The sequence below is a fragment of the Drosophila pseudoobscura genome, chromosome 2, assembly GCF_009870125.1.
Source record: "Drosophila pseudoobscura strain MV-25-SWS-2005 chromosome 2, UCI_Dpse_MV25, whole genome shotgun sequence".
NCBI classification, from domain to species: Eukaryota; Metazoa; Arthropoda; class Insecta; order Diptera; family Drosophilidae; genus Drosophila; species Drosophila pseudoobscura.
Genome location: NC_046679.1, coordinates 4,896,663 through 4,924,340, shown reverse-complemented (window position 1 = coordinate 4,924,340; position 27,678 = coordinate 4,896,663). Strand labels below are relative to the sequence as shown.

The 27,678-nt window shown below is 45.9% G+C and overlaps 1 protein-coding gene across 1 annotated transcript; it reads right to left on the bottom strand.

The window, feature by feature from the left end:
- Positions 1-473: 473 nt before the first annotated feature.
- nyo (nyobe) lies at positions 474-27,314 on the bottom strand. Its single transcript, XM_002137046.4, has 9 exons — positions 26,755-27,314; positions 19,865-19,938; positions 8,916-9,318; positions 7,791-7,951; positions 6,793-6,994; positions 6,040-6,291; positions 5,035-5,978; positions 4,726-4,959; positions 474-1,112 (listed from the first exon to the last, which is right to left on the bottom strand). The coding sequence occupies exons 3-9, from the start codon at positions 9,311-9,313 to the stop codon at positions 841-843; spliced, it is 2,463 nt and encodes an 820-aa protein (XP_002137082.3). The 5' UTR covers positions 9,314-9,318; positions 19,865-19,938; positions 26,755-27,314; the 3' UTR covers positions 474-840.
- Positions 27,315-27,678: the final 364 nt, after the last annotated feature.

Genomic DNA, 27,678 nt, shown 5'->3' with positions numbered 1-27,678 from the left:
TTTACTTAATCAGTACAATTCGTTTATCAGAAATTTTAATTAAATTAATTCTCTAAGTCTCTGAAACTTGCTGTTTGGGGACAAGTCGAAGGCTCTACTAAACATTAGCACCGCTCTGCGTTTCGGCAAATAAATAATATATGAAATAAATAGCTCAAGATTATTAGATTATAGATTATAAAGGTTGGGTTTTTAAGGCGGGGATTGGTTTTTGGGGACTGGGAAACGCCGCCTAGCACAGAAGCCTGGCGCAAAACATTTTGATACAAAATTATTTGGCAAACTTTGTGTGAAAATGTTAGCAGCTGAATAAATAGTTATTAATACATAGAATAATAGTTATAAATGCATGTCGCTCGAGTTCTATAGACCTAGACATATAGATACGAAAGAGACGTCTCACTAAGCACTAAAAATTAGCCTAACTTTTGCTAGAGAGAATCGGGGAAAACCTGCTTGATTTTTCCGGTTCCTTTAACTAAATCGTAACTCGAATTTTGCATGGGGGAGAATTTCCGTTTGATTGGCAATGCGCAGATTCAAAATGCTGGAACATTTTCAATTTCCAGGCCATTTAAAAGCGCGCATTCTTGAGAGACAAAAAAAATATGTATGGGGGGTCATCGATCTATGTTTAAGTTGTAAGTTTAGCCTTAGTCTAGGATTGGATTAATCTAGGGTTTCCAATGATTTTCGCATTTGTCGCGGCTTGGGCGAATATTGTCTATTCAAGTCTCATCGAATCTTTTGAAGCTTTCGAGGCATATTGCGTTTGTTCCCAGCTAAATGTGAGAGCTGTGTCCTGGAGTTGTCCATGCGTTCGTCCGTCCGTCCGTCCGTCTAGTACTGCTGTCCGTAGCGTCCGTTGATGCCGCTGTCGTAGAGCTTGCTCAGCGTGTCCTTGGCGCTGTGGCCCATGTGGGAGGCGGCCGACGAGGCGGAGGATGGCGGCGGGGGTCCGTACAGTATGGTGGGCGCCCCGTAGGTGATGGTGGGCGTCGGCTCGTGCTGGTACAGGTATCGCTCCTTGTGTGTGCGCCGCTGGACGGTCTTCCAGATGCCAAAGATGCTCAACTGGGCCAGCAGGAAGAGCGCTCCAGCCATGATCAGTCCTACAAAAGAGAAACAGAAACAGAAAGAGAAAGAAGTGAAAATAAATGGCATTACTCGATCAGCAATTTCAAAAGGGAAGTCGGCCTCTTATCGCCATAAATCAATGGGATTATCGCCGGCAAGCGATCTAGTTCTCGAACTGTCCATAAAACTGGTTTCCCCAGAAACCCAAAGACCCGCCAAAGAAACCCACAGAAAAGATAAGATCATTTCAATCAAAAGAAAACAAGGAAGAAGTCGAAGAAGTGACCTAAGATCGGTTTAGTTATCAAAGAAAACAAAAGTGGGCGCCACTTGACCCACTTTTGGCCATAAAACGATACAAAAAAGAAAGAGAAGAAATAGGCCCCCAAGGCCCCAAAGCGACCAAGTGACCAAGTTGTGACAGCAACAAGTTGAAGATAAACATAAAACAATGAGAAATAAAACAGCGACAATTTAATGCATGAGTTGCATATTTTGGCATGCCACAAGAGGCAGCAGCCACCACACACACACAAAGAGAGCCACAGTCGTAGCCAGAGAAGAAGTAGCAGCAGCAGCAGCAACAGATTGGACTCACTTTCCTTCCTACCCTCCACATTGCATGCCACAATTGTTGGTTGGGTTCTTAAAAGTGCAACATGCCACATAAATAAGCCCAGGCAGAGCAGAGGCCGCAGCCGCTCGGCCATGGTCGGAGGAGGAAATTCGAAATGCCAATGCCGGTAGAAATCGGGTGAAAGTGCCGCCAAAGTCAAAGTCAAAACCAGAGTGCAGTACGACGACGACGACGACTCGCATGCGTTGTCGTTGCTGTTCGTCCAGTTCACGAAATCAGAATTTAAGAGCATCAGCCAGAGCAACACAGAAACACAGCAACAGCCACAACGACCGACATGCCAGATGACTATCAAAGATTACTTTGTAACTACGTTTGCTGTTGACCATAAAAAGTAAGCTCTGAGCGGACCAGAGTTCCAAACCAGAGCCAACCAAAAAAAAAAAGATACACAAACCATCATCATTATCATCATCATGTGGCTCTTTGGTCATGACTTGAATGAGTTTCAATAACAAAGTGCACGCACTTGAAACTGGCCTTTTATTTATGTGTATTTGTTGTTGTATTTGTGTGGTGCCCCCGACTTGATCTGACAACGGATCCACGGACAACAGCACTCACTATTCACATCCCCATTCCCGACAACAACAAGGCCAACAAAGGAGAGAAACAACGAAAATATACAAAATTATTACAATTACTGTAAACGTTCAGTTAGAAAGATGGAGAGATCCAGAGGTAGCAGTACACCGAGTACACCGAGTACAACGAGGCGCCCACAAAACCCAAACACACCAAAAATAATTTGATGAAAACCCGAGCCACAGCCAGAACAATGAGAATGGGGTAAATGTTGGGAAAAATCTAAGCGAATGGGAGGAAAAGTTGCACGGCAGAATATAGAAAGCGAAACCAGAATGATCTATGCATATTTTTTGGAATACGAGCAGTTGTGGGATCCAATCCAGTATTGGGATCGATGTTCGGGAACCATTCAGTTAATTGTCCAATTATATTCAATGCTTAAGATAAAAGAACTCCATTTTCTCAAGGATAATTTCTGTAAGTACTCAAGGAAACATTTCCATAAAGCAGCCATTAAATCAAGTAAACAAAATGATGGAGTAAACTTATCCCAATGTCGAAAGCGAAATGAAGAATCACTTCAAATAAGGAAGTAAACTTTTTTCAGAATTGTAAGGCAAGTAATAGCTGAAATTAAACATCATTCAAGGACTAAGAGATCCATTGTTAAAATAATTGAGATAAGTGGAAACAGATTCATTACGCTAAAGAATGTTCAGAGTGGAGAAAAAGTGGCCGTATCGAAAGCGAAAAGAAAGATCCCATACATAGGAGAATACCGAGCCGAGTAATGTCGGGAATCAAGCTTCATTTAGGGACTCAACGATCAGATGCATCAGAAAAAGTGACCATTAAATTGATTGGGCAAAAAGTTGCGGAATATCGAAAGCGAAACGAAAGCTCTCCCCATAACCATATATGGGAAGTGCCTTGTCTTGAGGATTTTGCTGTGAGTAATATTAGAAATTAAACATCATTCAAGGACTTAAAGATCCAGTGCTATGAAGTGACCATTAAAATGATTGAGATAATTGGCCGAAGAGATTCGTTTATATTGTATGTATAAATATAGCTGGCCAAAGAATGAGAAATGCTCATAAGCTTTGACAAATTATAGGCCAGATGGCGTTAAATTGCTGCTCTGCATGCCACAAAACTCCCAGTCGAAGACTCAGCGAGTCGAGTCGAGTCGAGTCGAGTCTAGTCTAGTCTCACTGTCTGCACGCATTAAAGATCACCTGTCCGGGGCCATGGCGATCTACCATCATCTACCATCTCGAGATCCCATCCTCCCATCCTACCATCGTCGCGTCCCATCCCGTCCCAACAATGTGTGTGGCAAATGAGCTTAAACAGCAGAAGAAAACCGTTGCTCTAATTGCGGACAATGAGCCTCGGCCTGGGCCGACTCTGATCTGCCTTGAAATGCAGCGCGTAATTACAACAAAAATTTATGTTGCTGATTACGGAACGGTGGTCCAATGCACGGAGTCCCAATCGCAGTCCCAGTCGTAGTCCGATCTGAAGCTTAGGCTGGACCTGCTGCTGTCTAACGAGCTGTCAATTTAACGCTTCAACGCTGCATTCGCTTTAATGCGGCATGGCAATTGCTCCACAAAGGAATGACACATGGGAGATGGCTGGGTGGCTGGGTGGATGCAACAGCAACAGCAACGGCAGCAGCTGGAAGCTCTGAAAACTGAAAACAGAGTGGAGCAAGCTGCATGCTGCATGCTGCATGCTGCAAAACTGAAACCGAGAACTGAGAAATTTTCAGCTGCTGGCTAACGGATGGAGGAGACGACTACCAACTGTGCAGAAAAAGTTTTCGCGCCGCACGAAAATGAGGCGTGCACAATCCTGCACAGCTGCAGCTGAACTAGTGACCTGGTCGTGAGCCAGAGACACCAAGCCAACATCATAACTTGTTTAATGCAGTCACAGAACACGTTCTGGACACCAGTCGGAGGTGGAGGTGGATGCGCTTCGCTGTGCTCTGCTCTCTTGTGCTCTGCTGTGCTGTGCTGTGGATGCGGGGGATCAGTATGCAGTAGGCAGTAAGAGCTGGGATCTGAATCTGAACAGAACCTAATTTAATTCTCATGCAGGAGGAATCATTCGTCCAAAGTCGGCAATGATGAAAAATTGATTCATTATCAAAATTAGCGAGCAGGCAACAATGGGCCAGGGCCAAGAACAAGCTCACTGGCTCACGATGCTGCCAGTCGCCGTCGCCGTCGCCCCACCGATATACCCCCCGTGCTGCTGATTCACCCAGCTACCCAGCACGACAGTCGACTACAATGACGACAACGGATACGGCAGAAGACGCAGACGGAGACGACGAAGACAACGTCCTGCTAGCTCCTTGTCTATGCAAATCGCGTAACTTTTGATTCGCGCTTGATTGGGCATTTTCACAGAGAGCCAGAATCGGAATCGGAATCACTAGAATAGGTGGTATGTGGTAGGAGAGGACTTACCATAGCCATTAAGACAAGTGAGCTTGTCCTGGGCAACGCCCGCATATGCCTTCTCGTGGGGACCAGATCCGCTGTCATTGCCATTGCCATTGGTGGTGGTGGTGGTGGTGCTGCTGCTGCCGTCCTCTGGCTGGAAGCCGAACTTGTCTGTGATTTGTATGGACTGCACGAGCAGTATGTTATCATCAACGGGGCCCACATCCCGGCGGTGGCGTGTGCTGACCATGAACTCGGCTGTGAATCAATTCAGGCAGTTAGTAGGGAGAGATACTCGCAGCTCTCACCGGCAGCCACCGGCAGTACACTTACCACCATCGGTGCCATTGAGCACTGAGCGCTTCTTGCGGCCATAGGAGACCAAAGACTTGAGCTCACCGCTGGCGCCATCCTCGGTATCGCAAATGACGGGCTCACAGCGCGGTATGCAGGGCGTAACCAGAGCGCGGAACTGCACCACCTCGCTGGAGGGGAACTTGAAGGCATCGAACTGGGAGAGGAGCACCTTGCGGTTGTGCGTCAGCTTCTGGATGGTGCCCATGATGTATTGATCGGTGGGGCAGCCATTAGCATCGATCAGCGTTATCTCGGCACTGTCCGAACCATCCATGGCCACCAGTTCCCTAACGAAGATCTCGTACGGGCTGTTCTGTTCGACGATCTCGAAGCGAAGGGCCAGGGGATCGCCCACCTCGGCGATGCGCTTCATGTCGCTGCCGTCCCGTGAGGTGATCTTCATGATCACATTCGGCGAGTCAATGGTGATCTCTTCGCTCAGCGACGATTCAATTTCACCTGTCACACCCAGATCCACATCGTTCAGCACCGTCTTGTTGGTCAAGTCGTACTGGCAGGACACTGCCAGTCCCAGATCCGAGGATGTGACGATCATGTCGTGATGCTGGATGACAATGTCGTTCATATACCGCCCATAGGCACTCTGGCGGACATTGCACTCGAGGTCGTTGTAGCCCATGCGGAAATCAAACTCCAGCGAGCTGTTCACATTCACAGCGCAGGATTTGGGGGCTCCCTTGGCATAGACCTTGCCGTCGAAGATCTTGGAGGTGCGAATCTTGGTGATCATCTCCCCGGAACGGCACTCAATGGACACGTTGTAGCAGGCCGAGAGCTCGTAGGTGGCTGCCTCGGGCACATCCAGATAGGGATCCATCACGTCGGTCAGGGTGGCGCGACTGTGATGCGACAGGCGACAGACCATGTCTCCAGTATCGTTATAATCATAAGAGTGGCATCTGTCAAACGATCGAGGCAGTGAGAAGGGATCTCTTACTACAGTGAAAGGGAAATGCTTACCTGTAGGGGGAGTTGAGGCAGAGATCACGGCACTCGTCAATGGTATTGATGTCCTGATAGACAGAGTCGACAGTCTTCAGAATCTTGCCAGAGATGCGCTTGAACTCGCAAAGTTTGCTGGGCTCCTCCGCGCAGTTGTTCTCCAGATAGTCGGCCCCATCGTAGGGCTCTACGCTGCCGCCGGCCGAGAGGGTAATACGATCCATATCGGACAGTTCGCACAGACCCGAGTGGCGGTAGTAGTTGGCCGAGCTGATTCGTGGTTAAAATTATGAGCGGTAGAGATCGGAAGAGGTGAAGAGTTCGGAAAGCGAAGTGGCGAAGATCGGAAGGTGGAAGAGAAGCAAGAGAAGTTACATATAATAGAGCATTAGGATAGGATTTTCCAGTGTTTATGTACATAGAGCACGAAGCAATAAGTTAAGCCGCTCAAAAATAATAAAATATATTAAAAAGGATTCATTTCAGATTCAGTATGGTAGAGAGAGCAAGATCAATAGTATGGGTAGAATTTAATATCAGTTCTGTGGGATTGTTTTCCTACTTTGCTATGTATACCCACTCTTCTAGTAATCTGTTCAATCTGTTCACTAAGGACGAGCTATTTAGACATTCTAGGCTCTTTTAACAAGTGTACTCTAAGTTCTCTTCCAGAACTACGTATACGAACTGTTTTTCAGGGTTTTCAAGTAGTACATTTACAACGTTTTTCTATCCCTGAATCTAATTCTGGGACCCTTTTGTGACACTTACCGGCATGTGAATTCGGTTTCCCCGAGGCAGAGCTCCAGGCAGTCGCGCCGCGAGAGAACCGTCTGACTAGACTTGACATGTTCGGGTAGGCGGTAACCTTGAACGCGATCGATGCACCAGGCCTTGGAGCAAGGACGGACGCCCAAACACGATTTCTGTGCGTAGATGGTGAAAACCGGAAACTGCGAGCGCGAAAGTGAACCTGAAAATGCACCAAAGAGAGCGGGTGAGTTAGAGAGTGAGAGAGAGAGAGAGAGTGAAGGGAACACACAGATAAAAACAAAGCCTGGAAAACCGGGAAAAATCAGGAAAAAGCAACGGTGCCGTGCGTATGGGAGGTGCGTGAGTTGAGCATTTGGTGCGTTTTACGCACACGCCCCTTCACTGCAGAGTAACAGGCGTGCAGCAGCAGCTGAAGGCTGATCTGAGGCTGAATCAGCAGCTGCTGAATGTGGCAGCCACAGTGGAGGCAAAAGGCAGTGGCAACAGCAGCGACAACTGCATCGACATTCGACGACTGGGAAGGCTGTGGCAGCAGCAGAAATTATGCGTTACTGCCAGCAAACGCCAATGCCAAAAGCCAGTTTGCAGAATAGGCAAAATCTAGTTTTCCTGGGCCCAAAGCCCGGCCACAGCATCGTCGCCGTCGCCATCGTCGCCGCCTTGGCTGCCAGCCAAATCATGCGTAAAAGCAAAAGGCGTTTGCGGCCACTGGGAGACACTCGTGTGATTTATGCCTCTTGGCCACGAAAGCCACAGGCACAGCCTCAGCCCCAGCCACAAGTAGCAAAAAAAAAACCAACATGCAACCTGTATGAACTAGAACTCAATAAATGAGCAAATGAATGGATGAATGAATGAATGAGTGAGCGAGCGAGCGGGCGAGCGAGTGGATTGAGTGGCCGGCTAAATTATTGAGCTTTCTTTGGCACAAAAAACAAACAGCCAACTGGAGGAGTAGTCGTCGTGGTCTCATATTCTCACACTTTCTAACTCACCTGGCAATTTATCGGCCGTGGTCTTGAACAGCACACATAAGCCGGTTTCGTAGTTGACAGCGCTGCAGGATTCATTGCTCTGGCAGGCCTCCAAACAGTCCGTGAGCATCAGGGTGCCCGGCAGAGTGTCCAGCATTTTCGAGGGTGCCGATAGCACATACCTGAAATTGAGATAAAGTAGTTCAAATCAAACAGATCCGAAAGATACCGCAGAGAATTTATGACCAGCTAATGAAAATGAAAGTGTTTCACTGGCCATTCTACCGGTCCACAAGTCTTCATTATGGGCCCAAAACAAAAGACTCTGGCAACGAACGGGCCAGTCGGTCTGGGGCCGATGACATCGAACCAGTCATCGGATTAGTCACGTTTTAACCAAAAAGTGTCACTCCTACTGCCGGAAAGGCACAGCCACAGCCACAAACACAGATACATTTGCATATGCTAGTTAGTCGGGGCTTCCACCGACTCCATTTCTGGGTTCCCACTTGTTTCACCGTTATGGCCTCTTCTTATGGAAATGTTAATTGGCCACAATGTCAGTTGCATTTCATTAAAACTGTATGAACCTTCGGCTTGGGCATTGTCTTGTCTTGGCCCTCATTCAAATTTTAGAAGAAAAGCAAAAGTGAAAACAACACAAATGCACAAAAATTAAGTAAAAAATGTAATAAAGTTTCTATAATGCCAGGGGATTGCATAAGCCAAAGTTGAGTGAAATTTTTGCCATTGTTTTGTGACAGTTATGATATGCCGGCAGGAAAGCACCAAATAATTATGCAATTTTTAAAGAGAAACCCATTTTGAAGCAGCAAAAATTCATTTCAATTAGGAGAAGGTTTGCAAATTTTGTTACCCCAAAGAAGTCTTGATTTAAAGTCTGTTTTTGAGTGTAGAAAACTGATACTGTCCATAGTCCATGCCTTCAGAATATCTCCCAAGTGCGGGCGTTCACAGAAATTGTCTTCTCACATGAAATATTCTTCAGAAGTATATAGAACCCTATCGGTACTTGCCAGAAATATGGCATCCTAGACCATTTTTTTCTGTCAGTGTATGGAACCCCCATACGAGTAGGTAAAAGTATGCCCGATCCTTCATGGATCATTAGTGGCACCAACTTACCCGGTAATGATCTCGAAGCCAACCATATCTGGATCACACTCCTCCTCCTGCAGCTGGGCCGGGGATTTGTCCGTTTTGGCCTCGGGTTGGGCCTCGTTGGGCGTCACCAGGGGCTTGGGCAGCTCTCCGCTGCTGCCGGCTGCAATTGTGGCAGCCTCCGCCGCCACCTCGCTATTGGATTCCGTGGTGGAGCTACTGCCACTGTTGCTGCTGCTGCTGGTGGCTACGGATGAGGCGGATGCAGAGGCAGAGATGGCCGCTGGCGAAGGCGTCACATTGGTACGTGGTACGGTCTGCTTGACCGGCTTGACAGGACGTTTTGTTTTGCGTGCGGCACTGGCGGCGTCACTCGCAATTAGGCAGAGCAGCAGCAGAAAGGTGCAGCGGCGTAGAAACATTTTGTCTGCAATTGAAAAAGATACAGATACGGGGACGGGGGTTAGACGCTGTGAATAGCTAGAGAGATCGGTTGGCAAAATGTTAATTAGCAAAGCTAATTTCGCATTACGCGTAATTTATGTAATTCCTGGTGTGCATTTTATTAGTTTTGCTGTAACTCAAAGAAGGAAGGAGACGGGACTCCACACGGGTATGGGGGCTTTGCACTTCCAGGAATGAAACGAAACGGAACTTTGTGTCTTCTGTTTGGTATTCGGCATTCGGTGTTGAATGTTCGGTCTTGGGTCTGCCTCTGCCTCTGACTCTGTTCGAGCTTTAATTGCCTCACTTGTTCCCCCCGTGTTTCAGCGTTTAATTAAAGCTACAGCTGCACTTACAGCTTTCAGGTCTCAGCTCTCAGCACTCAGCACTCTTGCACCATCTTATTGTTCCTGCCACACAATAACAGTACCAGTTGCAGGCCACAAAACAATAAGAATAAAAACATTGTTTAGTCCACGGTTTATGTGTGAAAAGCGTTCGCTGCCTGGGAAATGGGGAAATGCTTTGGGGTCGGGATGTGGGTGAAGGCCCCATGCTGGGGGGAAACGTGATGCGACCCCATAGGCCTAGTTTTCACCAAATCTGGGAAGCATTGGCATTCCAAGTATATCAACTGGGATAAAAGATACTATCACGATTGAAAGCGTGATTTCAGATGGTTGTTTTTTTTTTCTTGATTAGAAATCTTCAACTTTTGGTGATCTATGCTCTAAAATGAGGGGCTTACCATTTTCTTGTTCCCCGCCATAATATCTTCTTTCTTTCATAATAATTATGCAATATCTTAAGCGTCAAACAATTAACACTTTGCAACCAACGAATCTCTGATCTACAACACACACACTTCTCTATGCCCCCTCCCCTTTTTTTCGCCAAGTTTTTTTCGGCGTGAAAGTGAAATAAAGTTTTATCTTTTCATTCATAAAAAGATCCAACGAAATAAACACATTTTCGCGTTGTGTTGTTTTTTTTTTATTGTATTTTTTTATGCGTTTCGGCTGTCGGCTGTTGGCTGTCGATTCCGTGGTACCGCTAAATAATTTCACTGGCCATAAAAACCATCACAAACAAAGAGGTAGAAAAACAGTCTCTAAAGATTCGCAAACAGCAGAGACTATAGACGAGAGAGAAGTGAGGTGAAGTGAGGAGAGGAGAGGAGAGGAGAGGAGAAAGGCAGGGAGATGAGCCACCTGTGAGATAATCTAAAGTGCTGCTCATTATTTTGCCCCAGAGACACAGGGAAGAAGATTTAGCGGTTAATAAGCGGATGCGTGAGAAAAGATTTTTGCGCTCGATGGATGTGCTGTGTTCGGTTTTTATGTTGTTTAATGTTTCGTTAGTTACATAATTAATTATGCCCCTTGCTGGGCAGAGAGACCGAGGGGACGGCGGGGGGAGTGGGGGGGTCCAGTGCAGGTTGCATGCAAAACAAGTGCCACGCCCACACCTGGAAATCTGGAAACCTGCAACACGGCGCTCGCACATAAATTATGAAAGCCAAACAAGGGATGGGGCCGGGGGGGGGGGGAAAGCCCCGTTAATGCTAATAACATGCTTTAAGATACTGCACTAAAAAACAATATGCTGCCTGGCTGCCCGATCTCCCCGACCAGATCCAAACTCCAGATCCCAGCTCCAGTCAGAGCCTCAGGCCCCATAGAGGCTTCCCCATTCTTGCAGCTCCTTCTTCTTCGATCGTCTCTGGAGCTGGTGCTGCACCATTCTTCTGCTCGATTGAACGGCAATATATGTGGCAGACAATGAAAGATAGATAGAACGAGAGAGGGGCAGCACTCATTAGGGTACCCTCACTTCCACTTGCAATTAGTGGTAAGAGTATGAATGAATTTATGCTAATTATAGGCCTCGACAACAGACGCAACGCGCTTTTAATAAGACACCGCAGGCCACTCCCCCCCTCCGCCCAGCATACAACTGGGGCCTGGATTTCTGAATATCTTTCATTTTTTCGGGGCTTCCCTCTTCATCATCTTTCTACTATCTGCCCCTTTTTATTTTTGGGTTCCGTTCTGTTCTGTGCTCTGCGGTTCGTTTTGGTTCGGTTTCACCTGCTAACCCACAAATGTAATGAGCCATTGGACCAAAAGTGGACAAGAAAGAATGAATGGTGGTGCGGCCGTCGACAAGAACGAAAAAAGAACGGTAAATGTGCGTGTGTGTGGCATGTGGTTTTCGATGCCACACATTCACATATTCCAATTCAAAATTTCAGAATTCTCTGTGGTTTTTCCATCACTTAGAATTTCCATGCGAGCGTAACCGAAACCCATTTTAATTAACATATAATTTGTGGCTAGGCAAACGTTTTGCCCTGGCCTTTTGTTTTTCTTTCCTCATTCCTCTCTCCCCTTTCCACTGTACGATTTTCCATGCAACGTTTCGGTTGATGTTTTTCCACGGAGGTTAGATATGTCTATCAATTTCACTAATTGAACGTTAACAAGCCGCCGCCGCAGCCGCAGCATCGGAGCTGGAAGCGACTGTTCCTCCATCTATCAATCATGTGAACCACTCTGCCAGTCGGCGATTGAGGTGGGTTTGGGTAGTACCACTGTTAGTTATTAGGTGAGAGATCTGTTATGTGATGGCCGCGCAAATCAAGCCATTCCAATTTGTAGGCAGCCTCTTCTCTTCCTTGTGTGTGCCGGGCCGGGCCGGGCCTCCTTGTTAATGTCTGGCCCATAAACAAAAGACTTAGGCCACAAACTAATCATATGTGAGGCGAATCGCAATACTCGTACCAGAGACGATGGCCTGCAGAGTTTTCATTACGATTCTGCTAATGGTTGCCAGCATCCGCATTTCCAATTGAAAACAATGAATAAACTGAACTCATTTTTCGATACGAGTACGAGTATGAAAACTAAATTGAAAACCACTATCTGAAATTGGGGTTTCAGGCCCACTCTCGAGAGGTCAGAACAAAAGATTCTGTGGCCGGGGGGTGAGTGGGGCTGACTTTCAATATATTCAATAAAGATTTCTCTAGTTTCGTATGCGGGTTCCCAGGCAGCCATCCATATCGCCGATGGCGCGCACAAAACAAAAGGAATAATATTTTGGATCGTTCGATTTGAATTTATGCCAACTAAATGCCAGGCCAGCAAAATGCCAAATGCTAATTGACTTTGCAGCCATAATAAAAAACACTTTCTCAATGGAAATTCTACCCAAGAAACCAGAGACAAAAGCGAGACACCAGCTACAAGTACCTGACCAGCACTGGTCTCAGCTCTTCTGAGCCGCGGAGCATGCATAATAAATAAGGCTTTTGTGCGGAGAGAAATGAGCGGTTGGCTGCAAGGAGGAAGCGGCATATTAGCACGGAGACTGAATCAGAGTCCGCGGCGGCATTATCATAAACTAAATATAGCAGCAAATATCAATTTGATTGTGCCTGTGCCGAGAGCACAAATTGAGACCGGTATACAATGGTTGCTGCAACGAGAGCAGGTCCAAGCCAAGTCCAGAGTCAAAGCCCGGGTCGGAGTCGGAGTCCCCGACCGGGAGTTGGCATTGTTGTCCAAGTACCGTTGAAGTTTAGCGCTGCTGCATGTCCGGCTGCTGGCCAGTGATAAATTATCACTCTTGGCCAGGCCATTACTTTTCGGAAATGTACGAGGTGAGCGACTGCAGTTGCTCACCGCCACCAAAACTTATGGCCGGCAATGAAAATGAGTATAAGAATGGGAATGGGAATGGGACTATGAGAGTGCGCTTTAGGTGACCATAGATCTGCAGTCTCTTCCAGGTGCACTCGCTCTTCGCTCAGTGTAGAATGGGGGCCAAGGCGTTGGCGTTTATTATGCAAATATTTTAGCCTTAACTTAAGGCCGCAAATTAATATTGCTCAGAGGTGCAACTAGAGAAGGAGATGCAGTTGGGGGGGAACTACAGTTGGAGCTACTCCTCTGAAGCACTGAAGCTCCACTGCAGCGCTGAACAATGTCGCATTCATTTAACGGCACTTGGCTGATTGTTATTTAAAGTTCAGTTCATAACAATTGTGTGGTGCAGTGGTGGAGTGGTGGAGTGGCAGAGTGCCAGTGTGCTGGTGTGGCTCTGGGTGCTGATGCTTTGTCCGTTTTGCAATTTACTACTTTTGCATAGTTAACAACTTGATTGGTAGCGCTGGGCAGCTGTTGGCAGCACTGGAAGCCGAGCCATGACATTGAAATGTAGGCCTTGCCATCATCATCATCATCATCGATGCCCGCCAATGATTGTCGTCGTCGTTGTTGTCGTTGTTGCTGTTGCGGCTGATGTTACCCGATTTTGTCGTTGTCTGTTGCCTGTTGCCATGCCGTTGTTGTCATGCCGCATAAGTGGGGAGTACTGGTTGCTGGTTGCATAACTAACAATGTTTAGAGCGCATAAATGCATGGCCATGGCCATGGCCAAGCAGAACTCCATCTAGCATCTAACATTCAGAGTAACGGGGTCCCGCACAAATGCTCATGACATGCAAAAGAATTTCAGTTATGTTCAGCCTCGAATCGGTGGAAATACTTCTACGTACGATAGACAGACGGGGGGGAGGCTGAGCAGGGAGGGTGTCTCTGGGTGGGATATCCAACCATTTAGCAATGCAAATTGCGTTGTTTAGCTTATAGATAATGTCATTCAGAAGTATCGCAAAAATGCTTAAGCAACTCGAAACGAGTTCGCTGCCAAAGTCTCTTTTCGATAAATGCATTTGATAAGAGTGAAGAACGACAGTTGACATATAAAAAAGAGGCAGAAAATCCTATGGTTGAGGCGTAGGAATGTGGATGATTGATTAGTGATTCCAATCATTTGGCTCCTCTTTGATAGCATTTGAATGGGGATCAAAGGAATTAATGCAACTGGGCTACTGTCAAATATTTCCTTCGATATAAATTGCCGGTTCATTTTTCACTGGGATTCACTCAGAGAATTCTTTTCCGTCTTAATGATCGGTAGTGGTTAGTGGTTTGCTCTAATGAAATCCCATAAACATACATTGTATGCCACAGATTGATTCTATCGTATGTCTATTATGGATTATGTACTAAACTCAACATCATTTTCTTTGTGTTACAATAGAACTGATATCTTTTCTTTCGGATTTGTGGTAGAGCTTATTTTAATGATAGTTTAAATGGGATCCTAAGATCACAAGATCTTTGAGCTTTACCTGCTCCCTGCCCCCTGTTCCTATTCTGTTTTTAGTTTAGCTCTTACTTTGTTTGTCTTACAATTTCAATTCTTAGGCCCTTCCCACCATCCCAGCAAGTGATTAAGTATGATTATCCGTGTAGAGGGATGCCTTATCGCTTATGGCCATCCATAATCATTTATGATCATTTATACACCGATGACACAGAAACCCAGGCGTACCTCCAGGAGCAAAGAGACCCCTTCCTACGTTTAGTGGCCATAAAGATGGCACCACTCTGGAGACCATAAAAGACAAAAGCAAACATCTCCAGCTACAACTTAATCTTCATCAGAGACACCATCCCGACAGACAGACAGACAGACCGACAGACTATATGGCCATAAGCTGGGCAATTAACACTTGACATTCTTTTCACTTTTTTTTTGCCTTGTCGTTGATATGCTTTAGGCACCAGCGAGATAGAGATGGAGATATAGATATAGAGAAAGGGGAAAGGGAAGAGGGCCCCAGCACTAATCGTCTCATAAAAACACATTTTATTTGAACTACGTGACAAACAGAACTTGAAGACTGAACTTGGAGACAGGGCGACAGAGAGAGAGAGAGAGAGAGGAGAAAGGCAGGTGTGGGGTGTACGAGTGCAGAGTTCTTTTGGCCGTGTGTCAAGTGGCCAATAACATTTCGCTTTCTAGCAGCCCACTTAGGGTTCTTGGCTCCGTTCTGGCCATAAGACTTTCCTTCCATTTTGTGTGTGTTTGCCTTTGTCGATGGCGGCATCAAATTCTACTTGAGCGCTAATTCGAGTCAATAAAAGAGCGTTTACAAGCAAACAATAATGAATGCTAGTTGCTGCTTTTGCTATTGCTGCTGCTGGCCTGGCTATTAGAAATTCTAGAAAACTGGCTCACAGCCGCACAGAAGTGAAAGAAAGCCGGCCGCTCATAGACGTAAATTAAACGAGAAAATGCCAGGAAAAAACAACACAAAAATAAACTACGTTTTCGAAACTCTCAATAGCCGGGCTGGCACGTGTCTTTCTCTGGTTTTCTCTTTGGGAAATTCTTGGCGTAAAAGTAAAAATTCATAAAGAGATGAAAAACCCGTAACCGCTGACAGCTAAGCATAAATCCCGACAAAGCCCGAAAAACTTGGAGGCCTGCCCGAAAAAGGAAACGACCCACCAGCTGGAACAAACACCAACAAAAACAAAATCTAAACAAATTGAAAAGCGCACGCCAAAGTCGCATCATCATCATCATCCAGAAGAGGCAGCCATCCAGTGGATAGGTGGATAGGTTGGAAAACTGGACCTGGAAATCAGGTCGGTCGTCGGTCGTTGGTTGTTGGTCGTCGCTGGCGGTGGCGGTGGCGGTTGCCGCTGCGCTGCGCCTCCCACAGTCAAAAGATTTATGCCCCCGTCTAACTGTTCTACAATCCACTGGGACCGAAACCACCCAACCTCTAACCGACAGCAACTTCCACAGTGTTCTACTCGTTCTACCATATCCGTGGATCTGTGGATCTGTGGATCTGTGCATCCGTGTATCCGTGTGTGTGCGTTGCAAATTTACGACTCAATCAAATGCAAATTGCAAGAATATTTGAGTTACACATTTCTTGGGAAGATGTCGTTTTGCGGGGGCGGGGGCCCACCTGCTGTTCTATGCTACAGGTGCAACTCTGCCACTGCCTCTGCCACTGCCTCAGCAGGTGACCCAATTCGTGGAAAACGGTTATAAATTGCGTGAAAATGCATTACGCAAGTACAAAAGGCTGTGAATGGTGGCAGCCACATCATCATCACCAGCAACAGCAGCGGCTACAGCAGCAGCAGCAGCAGCAGCAGCAGCAGCAACAATGCGAAATGTGAATGTGAATTGGCTGCTCCAGTTTTTCCTGGCTAATTTATGCAACATTTGTTCACCTGGCAGGTGGAAGCTGTCGGCGCACGTAACTGTCAACATGGCGCAAACTAACTGTAAACTGTATGTGCCACCAGCCACCCACCACCCACCACCCACCATCCAGCCAGGCAGCCTGGCAGCCAGCCAGAGCGGCAACAACCCACCTTGCCACCGACTGCGCGCAGCTAATTGTCGACGCTTTTTGCATTTAAGCCAATTTGCGTTCACATTGTTACCAGTCTGGTGGCTGTCCTGGCCAGAGAGCGGCTGCCATATAAATTTCCATGCTCGAATAGTTGTAAAGATCTCTCTGGCTCTCGCTCTCGCTCTTGTTGCTCCTCTCTCTGTATGTATCTAGTATCTGCATCTCTCTGTCCCCTGTCTGAGCCGATTAGAATGTGCCATTAACCCATTTCCGAGTGGCAGTTTGGCTATTTGGCGCGAAAGATGCACACAGAATGTGCAATTTGAATACATGTGGAGCCCCACACACAAAAAGGACAGACCACAAATGCGATTAACCCATTAAAGACGGCAGATAAGTTATGGCTTAATGATCAGTGATCGGTGATTTGGTAAACACTTTCGATGGCTTGTACGATCAGGGGAATAGCATCAGTCGGACCGGAACTTGAGCTTTATTTCTGCAGATATAACTTTTTAAACAGATAAAACACTTCTACTCAATGGATCTTCTTCTTCTTTAGCTGTTCCCTTTAGAAACCATATTTTTTTCAACGCATTTCCTTGACTTTTCCAGCTCTTTCTCCGCTTTCAATACTCGTAGTTTGTCAACAAGTTTTGTGTGTACAACAGGTTGACCAAAGGATGAATGGCAGGCACTTAAATACCTGGCACTCAAGGGGTTAAAAGCGGCTTACGGCAGCTAAGACAACAAACAAACAAACAAACAGAACAGAAACAGAGACAAAGAGACATGGAAACGGAGAAACAAACAAGTTTGTTGCTCAAACATTGGCCTAAGCAAACAGAAGCAAACAATTCAAAGGAGATGGTGACGGAGACGGTGGAGGAGAAGGAGAGGGAGAAGGAGATGGGATTTGTTTGTTGGCCAGATGGATGGACTGATTGATAGACTGAATGACTGAATGACGGACTGACTGAATGACTGCCTCGGTGTGTGCTGGGGCTGCCTTATGATTTCGCCTTTTGCCGACGCTGCGCTAATTTGTTGGCATCCAATGGAATTGGCCAAGACAGGAAGGCAGCCAGTGCATCGTGGAAAACGTAGAACGTAGAAAACTGCAAGATTCTTGCAGACAAAAGTCGCCGACACTGTCTGCTGGAAAATTCCTGGTAATTCGCTGTTTGATTTATTAACCATCATTACCCACATTCGATTGCCGTTGATGCCCCGACTGGCTGCCGGCAGTGATTTTTCCAATGTCGATGTCGATGCCGATGCTGTCGCTGACGCTGCAATCAGAATCAATATCTCAGCTGCACTTCCGGTTCAGGTGTTTGCCATTTGCCAGAGGAAGAGAAATCCTTTTGGCCAGAAACAGAAACAGAAACGGAGAAAAGTGCTGCAGATACTATGGACACATAAATAACCACCAAAAAGAGAGTCAGTAGCCCAATTGGCCAATATATACATTTATGTATATATATAGAACGAGTCACATTATATAATTTGCACTCGGAGATTTATGGCCAGACATAGTTGCCCATTTCTGGTGTTCGACTTGGAGCTGCTGCTCCTCCGGCCAAGCCGATTGCTTCCATTCTCAATGCGTCTTTAAAACGCAATAAATATTAAAGACATTGCCGGGGCACCTTCCGTCCTCTGCGTGCTGTTTATTCGCCAAAAGTTGACTCAGCCATGGCCATGGAATCGCACGAGTGGTACGACCACGAGACTATCTGCCGATAGGCAGCGCGAAAATGTTGCCAAGAAATGTTAAAAGTAGAACAGGCCAACGGCTCGAACCGAACCGATCCAAACCGAACCGAACCAAGGCGAGCCAAGATGCATGCAACAGAACAGTCAGAGCACTGCCACTGCCACTGCCACGACAACTGCAAGGCAGAGGAGTTGCTCCCAGTTCTTGGCTAACAATATTCATTGCACAATTATGCCTTGCATGATTCTTATACCACAGATCTTAATGCTTTATATAGACAGCTAATTTATGCAGTGTCTGCACGTCAGTCAGGTGAAAGATACACATATTGTAGAGCACCATAGAGAGAGAGAGAGAGAGAGAGAGGGGTTTCCAGGTGAAGCCGAAGCTGAAGAAATTCAGCCCACGCCAAATTATTTGCTATTTAGCCAAACATCAGCCTAGTTAGTGGAGCCACCGAAACTGGGTCGATGATATGCACTGGAATGCAGCTGAAACGGCAGGAGAACCACCGCCAAGAGTAGAATAGAAGGCAGCATTAGCATTGCCATCAGCAGCATCAGCAGCATCTGCAGCCTGCATGCAGGCTGTACGGTATTTGGCCTAAACGAATTTCACTTTGTTTGAATTGCCATAAAACATCTTCGAGATAGCCAGCAGATCACCGGGCCAAAGATTAGAGTTCGTTTCCGACCCACTCACCTTTGATTTAAACAAAATCAACCCACGCGGTGCTTTTACGATCAGCAAACATAGAACAATTCTTTTATGGTCCTTCTGCAAATCTGTTCTATGTACTATCTGCTTTATCGCATCTACCCAGGGGTGCTATCACTTTGTACATGGTCTGTTAAAATATTTACGACCGAAGAAGTATTCAAATGCAATCCGTTTCGTGGTTGCAATTGAATGATTCGAGATTTTTTATTTCCTGCCCTGGGCGTTTTGGCAGTACCACATAAAAAGTTCCATGTTCTCGGGTTTTAACGTCATATTTGAACGGCTCTTACATTATTCTCACTTTATATGCTTACAAGGAAAATTCTGTTAAGACAAGGGTATTCCGCCATAAAGTGCAGTGCCGTTATGGGGTTTTCCTTAACAAGCTGGCAGTCCTCCCTTAGTTAATTTCTTCACATATAATTACCCATCAACAAGTGGGAGGTTTTTTTTTTGGGTGGTAGGTGTACCCTAAGGAGTGCTTCATGTTTGACCTACAATCTTTCCTCAAGCTTTAATCAAGTTGGCAGCTTTCAAATAACGTTTTTTAGTTTCCCAAGAATTTTTGTGAAGTTTTTAATATTTCTTGTAATTATTTTTAACACTTAAGTTCATCAGCTCTCAAAATTTACGATCTTGGGTTCTTTTTTGGAAACAGGAAATCGCACAATCCGATTTTTACTTAGTTTCTCCATCTCTAAATGCTTGTTGCCCTGGTTTTTCAATTTCTTCATCTCTAAATGGCTATTACCATTTTCCCCAAAAATGCTGCCCATAAAATCGCTCCCCATCGATTCCGTTCTCGAGAACTTTGATCTTGACATAACCTTTTCCTATATTTGATTTTCCACATACCTTAAATGTTTGTTCTCGTTTCTTCCACTTCGTTGTAATCGACAATCCTCGGTCCGGGGCTGTCTGTGTGTGATCTGTAAGGCAAACAAATGCAAATTAGTTAAATATTTGCCTGCAAGCAACAACAATGGACTCGAAGAGAACACCAGAACGGCAGAGCACCTCCACTCTGAGCCCAAAACCCACTTAAAGTACAAGAGGCGGAGCCTTGCTGCCTTCTGGCTGGAGCGTGTTATCATCCCCAACGATACAGATCTCAGCAGCTGCATCTGCATCTGCATCTGCATCCGAGGCAATTGAGTTTAGTGTGACAACGTTTAATGTGAAAACGAGAACTAAATAAATAATTTTTACCACTGGGACAACAGCAAACAATGAGATGCAGCGATAATTTCATTATAAGAGAAAACTTAGAGGGAGATTCAGTCTGAAATTCAGTCGGAGACGGAGATGGAGACGAAGATGGAGACGGCGATGGAGATGGAGATGGAGCTGGAGATCTGCGGCGTGCACAGATGTATCCGTCTTGACGTTGAGCGCTTATCTGGAGTTTGAATCGTCAGCAGGTGACATTGAAGTAATTTACTTGCTTTTGCCAGTTTCCACCGCCACTGCCACTGCCACTGCTACCCACACAATTTATTTGCAACTATTTAAACGAAGCAAAAGGAAGCGAAAACCAAGAAGCCAGTGCGAGCCACAGAAAGCCGCTTTGGCGAAAACCAAGGCAAGATCTTGGCTAGTATTATTAGCCAACTAAGAGCTGAAGTTGAAGCTGAAACTGAAGCTGAAGCTGGAGTCAAAGTCGCCGCAGAGGAGTTGCAGTCACTCAGAGCACTTCTTTTTCTTCAGTTTCAGTCTTAGCCACGGCTTCAGCTTTTGGCCTCTTCTTCTGTTAACTTCTTGTTTTATTATTGGCTGACAGTGTCGTTGTTGTGGCGGTTGTTGTCGTTGTCGCTGTTGCTGTTGCTGCTGTTGTTGCTGCTGCTGCAGTTGTTGCATTTCGCATTCCATGCTAGCGAAAGTTGACCTAGTCGACGATCGCGGTTTTTGTTTTTTGTCGCTGAATGGAGGTGGTGTGGTGGAGAAGCCACCAGCCAGCAGCAAAGAGGAGTTGAAGGAGCACAGTGCAGCGCAAAATTTGCTTATAAATAACGAAATTAAATATGGCCAAAAGCTAAATAACTCAACTAGCAACAACTACTTCTGGCCTGGCTTCTGGCCAAACACTTTTAACACTTTAGCGGCGCAGCGCCAGCCTCTCCTCTCCTCTCCGCAAATGAAAATCGAAATTTACCCAAAGTTTCTCTTTACCGATGCTGCTGTTGTCTTTTTTTCGGTTTTGAGTCAGTATTCTGGTTGCCAGCTGAGCAACAGAAAAAATGTACACAATTAACTATGCAATGCACGCGCCCGACTGCGACTGCGACTGCCACAGCCAGTGCCAGTGCGATGTTCCCCCCAGTTTCCTAGAGTCTGTTGGTGGTGTTGTGGTCTCTTTATTTTGGCAACTTTCTTTTGGCAGTTTCAAAATGCAAATCGTCTTGATGATGATAGAGTGCCGGGCATTCTAATCAACTGCTGGATGGCTGCAACTCTGGCTGTGCGACTCTTACTTTCGATCTGTGGTGGTGGCACACTGCTGACGTCAGACAACAAGTGGTTTCCGCTGGCGGCTAAAACAGAACGAACTCGAAGTGAAGAAGGCGGAAGCCTCAGCTAGAGCCACAGCCCAAGCCACAGCCATACCCAAAGCCATAGACATTGAACTGTAACACTTTCTATTCAGGTCAGTCCGACCAAAAAGTAACTGAGAAATAATTATAAAATGCCATTGAATGGGTGTAGACGTAGAAGCGGCACAAGAAGAAGTACGGCTAGAAAGAGCTCGTGGTTTGTTGGCTCATAAAAGGCGGCCAAGTGCCAGACGGACATGCATGTGGCCAACACAATAGAAATGCCCAAAATGCCAGGCACGTTGTTCGGTCACACTCCCGTGACGCTTCTCCCTTCCCTTCCCTCCAATCGCCATCGAAATGCCAACTAACTTAAGAAAAAATCCAACCTATTAATGTAATTTTTTCTCTCTCTCTCTGTCTCTCTCAATTTTTTAAAGATTTCCTATATTTGTGAACTGAAACACAGGCAATGTCAAAATGTTAACAGCTTTCAATGGCATCCACATCCACCTTGGTCTGGAAGGGGTCTTAGGTCCAGCGGGGTCTGAGGTCTGCGGCGCTTTCTTTTGTGCCCCAAACGGCAGATTTTTGTCACGATCCCGGCTCGCTTGCGCTTTTAACGTTTATTGGATTATTGTCATTAAATTTGTTTGGCTTTGGGTGCATCAGACGTAGGCCTTGAAAGCGAAACTCAGACGGAGAGAAACTCTACCAAGCTTATGGCAGGGAAGTCCTCGATATGAGTCAGAGGTTACCACTTAAGCGGAGGAGCTGCCGGTCTTGAGGCGACCTTGGTGTGAGGAGGTCACTGGAAACCGTATAAGTCTTAGAGACAGAACAGGAAGCAGCTCTGAATAGAGTAAGGAAGATTTGACCTGGATTGCTGCCAAAGGAAACGTTGTTCTAGGAAACTAGGAAGGAATAGTGTTTGGTTTAAGAATCTATTTGAAGAAAATTCTGGTTTATTTTATCTTATCGCTGCCTTTCCCTGCACAATCGCACAATTGACTTCAGATTTAGTTGCAATAGTCTACGTAATATCTAAATCAACTTTAAATAATGGTTTTGGCTTAAATTATAGTCCCATGATAATGTCTTGGCCACTGCACCCATCTGTCCGTCATGTCTGGTTTCACAGTCCACCATCGTATTGTCCATCTGTTCTCATGGTTGCATCCTGGCATTGGCTTTTACTTTTCTTCCCAGCCGTGCCACCACCACACCGACAACCACCAGCTATTGGCGCTTTTCCTTTTTGGCATTATCATTGGCTGTGGATTGGCATTGCAGACGGACAAAAATATGTATGAGGATCCCAGCCACATATCCATCGGCAAGCCAGCTGCCAAATGTCAAAGTTTAAGCAAATACAAACGCCTTGGCATTGGCATTGGCATTGGCACTGGCATTGGCATTGGGTCTGGGACATTGGCATTGCGATGGCGATTGCCATTTGGTCGTGCCATGTGAGTCTCTGTCTCAGTTGCACCCCGAAGCATTTTCCTCTTCGTCCTCTGCTTCGTTTTCCAGCATTTAATCGGCGACAATCACAAATCTTTTGAAGCGGCAAAAAGAGGCGCAGGCGCAGGCGCAGGCTTAGGCATAGGCTGTCGCGATGGCAGGCTGGGAGACAGGGGAGCGAAGGGGATGGGACGCTTTTATTTATGGCCAAGAAAAGCCAAACAAGCGAAAGTCAAATTCTTCAACGATTATTTTCTTGGTAATTTTCGGCGGCTGCTTCTGCCTTGGAATCGTTTGCCAAAAGTTAAGTGTCATTTTTCCATCTCTCTTTCGTTTTCGGTGGGGATTTCCTCCTGAGGGCGGCACATGCAACAGGCAACAGGGAATGGAAACTCCTGCCATTGTCTCCTGTCTCTGTCTGGGGTGGCTCTGGGAGTTCATTGATATTTCGAGTGCAGCCACGTTTTGTCTGTGAAAAGTGAAACTCTCAATTGTCAGTGTCCGATGTGTCTCTGTCTTTGAACTTGGCTTAGATTTTCAGCCCCCAGCTGTGTGGCAGATGCTGCACTTCGGTGGCTGATGCCCGATGGCCGATTGTCGATTGTCGATTGCGGCAGGCGAAAACTTTTTATTTTTCAATTAAATCGCAATTAAAATATTACCGCTGCAAACTGCAAACAAATACTTTCACACAATCACAAATTATTTCGGGCAGCACTTCTGGATGAATTAGCCAAACTGCATGTCAGAGTCAGAGTCAGAGTCCGAACGAAAGCGAAGCCACCAATCAAGTGGTGGAAACAAGCTCGAATCGAGTATCCATCTCCACACGACTCGGATTTTGATGGACAGCCTCAATTTGGAGGAGAGTGTGCCTATGCCGGCGCCGGTGCCGATGCCAATGCCTTGTTATTAGCCAGACTCTAGATAGATGGTAACGATCTCCATGTGATTGGTCAGGGCGTATACGTATACGTATATCCCATGAATTATCATGAATATTACTACGGAAAGTGTGGGATAAACTGTACTAAAGATTCCGCTATAGATTCCGCCTCGGACACCCAACGAGGGAAATCCGATTTGTAGAAAGTTTTATCCATCAAATGATATCATCAGCCAGAAGCCAATTTCCTTTAATAATTTCGCAACCTAATTTCTTGTATCTTATCCATAAATTATCGTTTAGCCAGTGTTCAGATTGGAGCGCAAGATTAACCCAAAAAGGTGCCAAAAAGCCAAAAACGAAGGCAAAATGCAAAATAATTTCCACACCGAAATCTGAAAATCTGAACAGTTATGTTACTTCCCATCTGCCAGGCCATTGTTGGATAAATCTTTGCTAATTGCCGGGGCAAACAGACAATCTTCTGGGGACAGACGTAAGACCGTTGTATCAACTGACCCAAAAGTTGACAATCGTAAAATAAACAAAAATGGAAATTTGGCACACCGAAAAGCAACACCACAAAAGGCCAGAAACACACAGAACTGTTAACCCAAATGAGATTTATGCTCTTAGAACTGGGGAGAGTGGAGTGGCGTGGAGTCTTGGCGTGGCTCTGTAGATTGCCCGGCAATTGACAATTCTTGCGGCTATCCATCATCCCATCATCCATCGATTTTCTTGGATAAACTGAAACGGAAGCGGTGGCTGCTGCTGCCTCGAGGAGATCTCTCTATATCTCTACTTAGAATCCATTTGTGCGATTTCTTTGACGACAACTTGATTAGCCAGCCGACCGGCCGACCAGCCGACCGGCCGGGCAGTCGCTGATTATTGTCCAGCCGCAAAAGTAATTTACTAGAAAAACTATCATAAAAGTTGGAAATCCATTGGTAGTTGGACTTGCGCCAAATGTCAAATTAAATCTATCAATTTCACAGCACAATGAACGCCCAAATGCGGTGTGGGGTCCGGGTCCCATCCCTAGACAAGTTGCCCGGACAGACACACATTTCAAATTGCTTTGCTGACACCGTGTGGGGTGTGGCCGGTCGGACGATTTGTTGCCCGGGCTTTGGCTCTAAGGCACACCAGATGTTGTGGCATTTGATGTTGTTTGCCCCGTAATTGCTGTAGTAGAGGGTCTTGAGCAGAGGCTAATCAACGCTAACTGCAACAAACAAGCTGGACAAACAAAACGCAAATTGTTTTCCAGCAGCAGCAGCAGCAACAAATATTAAATGCACTTGACAAATTGCAAAGCCAAAGGCAGAGCCGGAGTCAGAGCCAGAGTCAAACTCAGGGAACCAGCTAGGGATCCAGCCTGAGAGCGTGTTGAAGATTTTCTTTTTGCCCATTTGGCGGCAATTAAAGCGCACGCTTCGTCTAATCAACAGCGACTGGCAGGCTGCGTAAATGAATAGCTGCCAGAGGCAGGCAGGCAGGCAGAAGGCCGGCCACTGAAGGCTACTGCTACTGCTACTGCATGAGTGGTTGTGGAGTGTGTGTGTTGTAACTGTCATGTCATCATGACGATGATGCCAACTCCCTGGCCCAGCCCTAGTCAGGCCTGGGCAATAATTGCGGACAAATTTAAATACCAACTCCATGGTCATGTCCACGTCCGCATCCACGTCCAGGGCATCTGTCTGTGGAGGAACCCTAGCATATCCCAGACAGTAGCTGACATTCAATGCATCATTTCAGCCGGTGGTCTTGGTCGTTTGTTGGCCTTTCTTTGATGCACTACTGATCGTCATCACCAACAGGTCCACTCTTCTCAGTTCAGTCTCAGTTCCCTTCCCAGTCTCACTCGTATGAGAGTGCCAGTGCCAGTGCCATTCCTGTTCTTCTAGTAGATACGGATTTTGACACGTTGCATTGTGGATTTCACACCACATCTGGGCTTAATTATTTTAATTGCCAGACTTGTGTTCGCTCGGTTTTAATTAAGGGTTTCCAGATGCAGCATAAAAGACAGGCCAGGCCAGGCCAGGCCGGGCCGGGCGAAATGCAACTTAATGGCATTAAATGTAAATGCCATGGGAGCACTCACAATTACAATTTAAATGCGAATGCCTGTGACTAGTGGGAGATGGTTTTACGAGTATAGTATCTCAGAAAGGGTTAAGTTGCGTCTAAATGTTATGGCTAATTTATGGGTGAAGACTATAATAAATCTTCAAAGGGTTTGTGCAAAAGTTCTTTCAGGGACCTTCAGAAGACGAAAAACGCTCTATAACTCTTCGACTCTATAAAAATCAAGCTATTTAATGGCTTCGAGTGAAGAATGGCAGGAGCTTGGATGGTCTTGAATATTCAGAAAATTCAAGCAAAGTTCCAAGACCTCGTGTTAATAATCTTTTTTTATGGATTGTCTATAAAGAATTTATAAAATGTGTAGATAATTTTCTTTTAATGATACAAATATGTTAAGAAGAAATTCCTTCAAAAGAGGTCCTAATTTTTACACGCCCTAAAGATTTTTTTAATTAGCTCTGACTTTAGAAATTCTGCAGGAATTCCTAAATGAATGACCAATGAAATAACATCCCCAAAAATTCCCCAAAATATTTCTGTTAATCTCAAGGTTACACGGAACAGGAAATAAAAGTCCGATCCCTGTCTAGCCATCGATTGAGTAAACAAAAAAAGAAGAAGAAAAAAACAGAATTCTTGCCCGATCATCACTGTTCCCGGTTTCTGGCCTGTCATTGTCATTGCATCGTATATGTACGATATTATACTTGTAAATGGTTGAGGCCCACTCGAATGTTATGCGGTAAAAGTTAATAAACACTCACTTGATGCGGGAAGAATATCTTGCAACTGCAACTGCAACTGTAACTTGGACTCGTGAGTGTCAGAATTCTTCCAAAAAGTATCCTTTCCTTTCTGTTCTGTACGGTTCGGTTCGGTTGAGTTCTTCCTCGTTCTTTCGGTGATCAATGCTGAGTCACGCTGCACTTTTATGATAAGTTTTATTCATGTATGTAAATGATCACTGTTTGTTGATTACACACATTGCACATATGTAGGGTTATAGGATTGGATGGGATTGCACTTGACTCTGGGGGTATTCCTTGTTGAAGAACTGAACTTCCTGGCCAGTGTCCCGCTTGAATTTGCTTTTGTTGGTCGCGATCGCTGCGAACCTGCCCGTCGAGAGTTGACCGAATAACTAAAGTAAACGTCGGGCTAATCAGTCGTTATATAAGTTTCTTTTCGAGGGGTTTTCTTTGCTGCTGCCACGGTGCTGCGCTGCTACGGGTCGGGTCTACAATGCTGCTCTGGGCTCTGCGTGCGTTCGCCTTGACAATGGAGAGCGTTGTGAACCACTGTCGACGATCGAGCGCGAAAGAAAGCCACAATCCACCATTCGAGCCAAAACAAAGAAAGCCAAAGAAATGAGCAGCAAACACAAACGGCTCAAAGTCCCACTCTCCACTCGAGACGGTGTTTTGTGTTTGCTTTTGAGTCGGAGTTGTGTTTTGAGCGTGTTGAGCGAGGAAAAGCGGATCGTGTCTGTGTATCTGTATCTTTATCTTTGTGTGCCTGCATTTCACTCGGCAAAGACAGGCTGTTGCTGTGACTGTGACTGTTGCTGCTGCTTCTGCTCTTGCCTGCCTCTCTTTGAAGTGGGGCTGCGTCTGCGTTGCTCTCTTGTGAGGCACATGTGGCACATGGATTGATGTACTGGGTCTCGAGCCTCCCCACCAGCGAGTCCA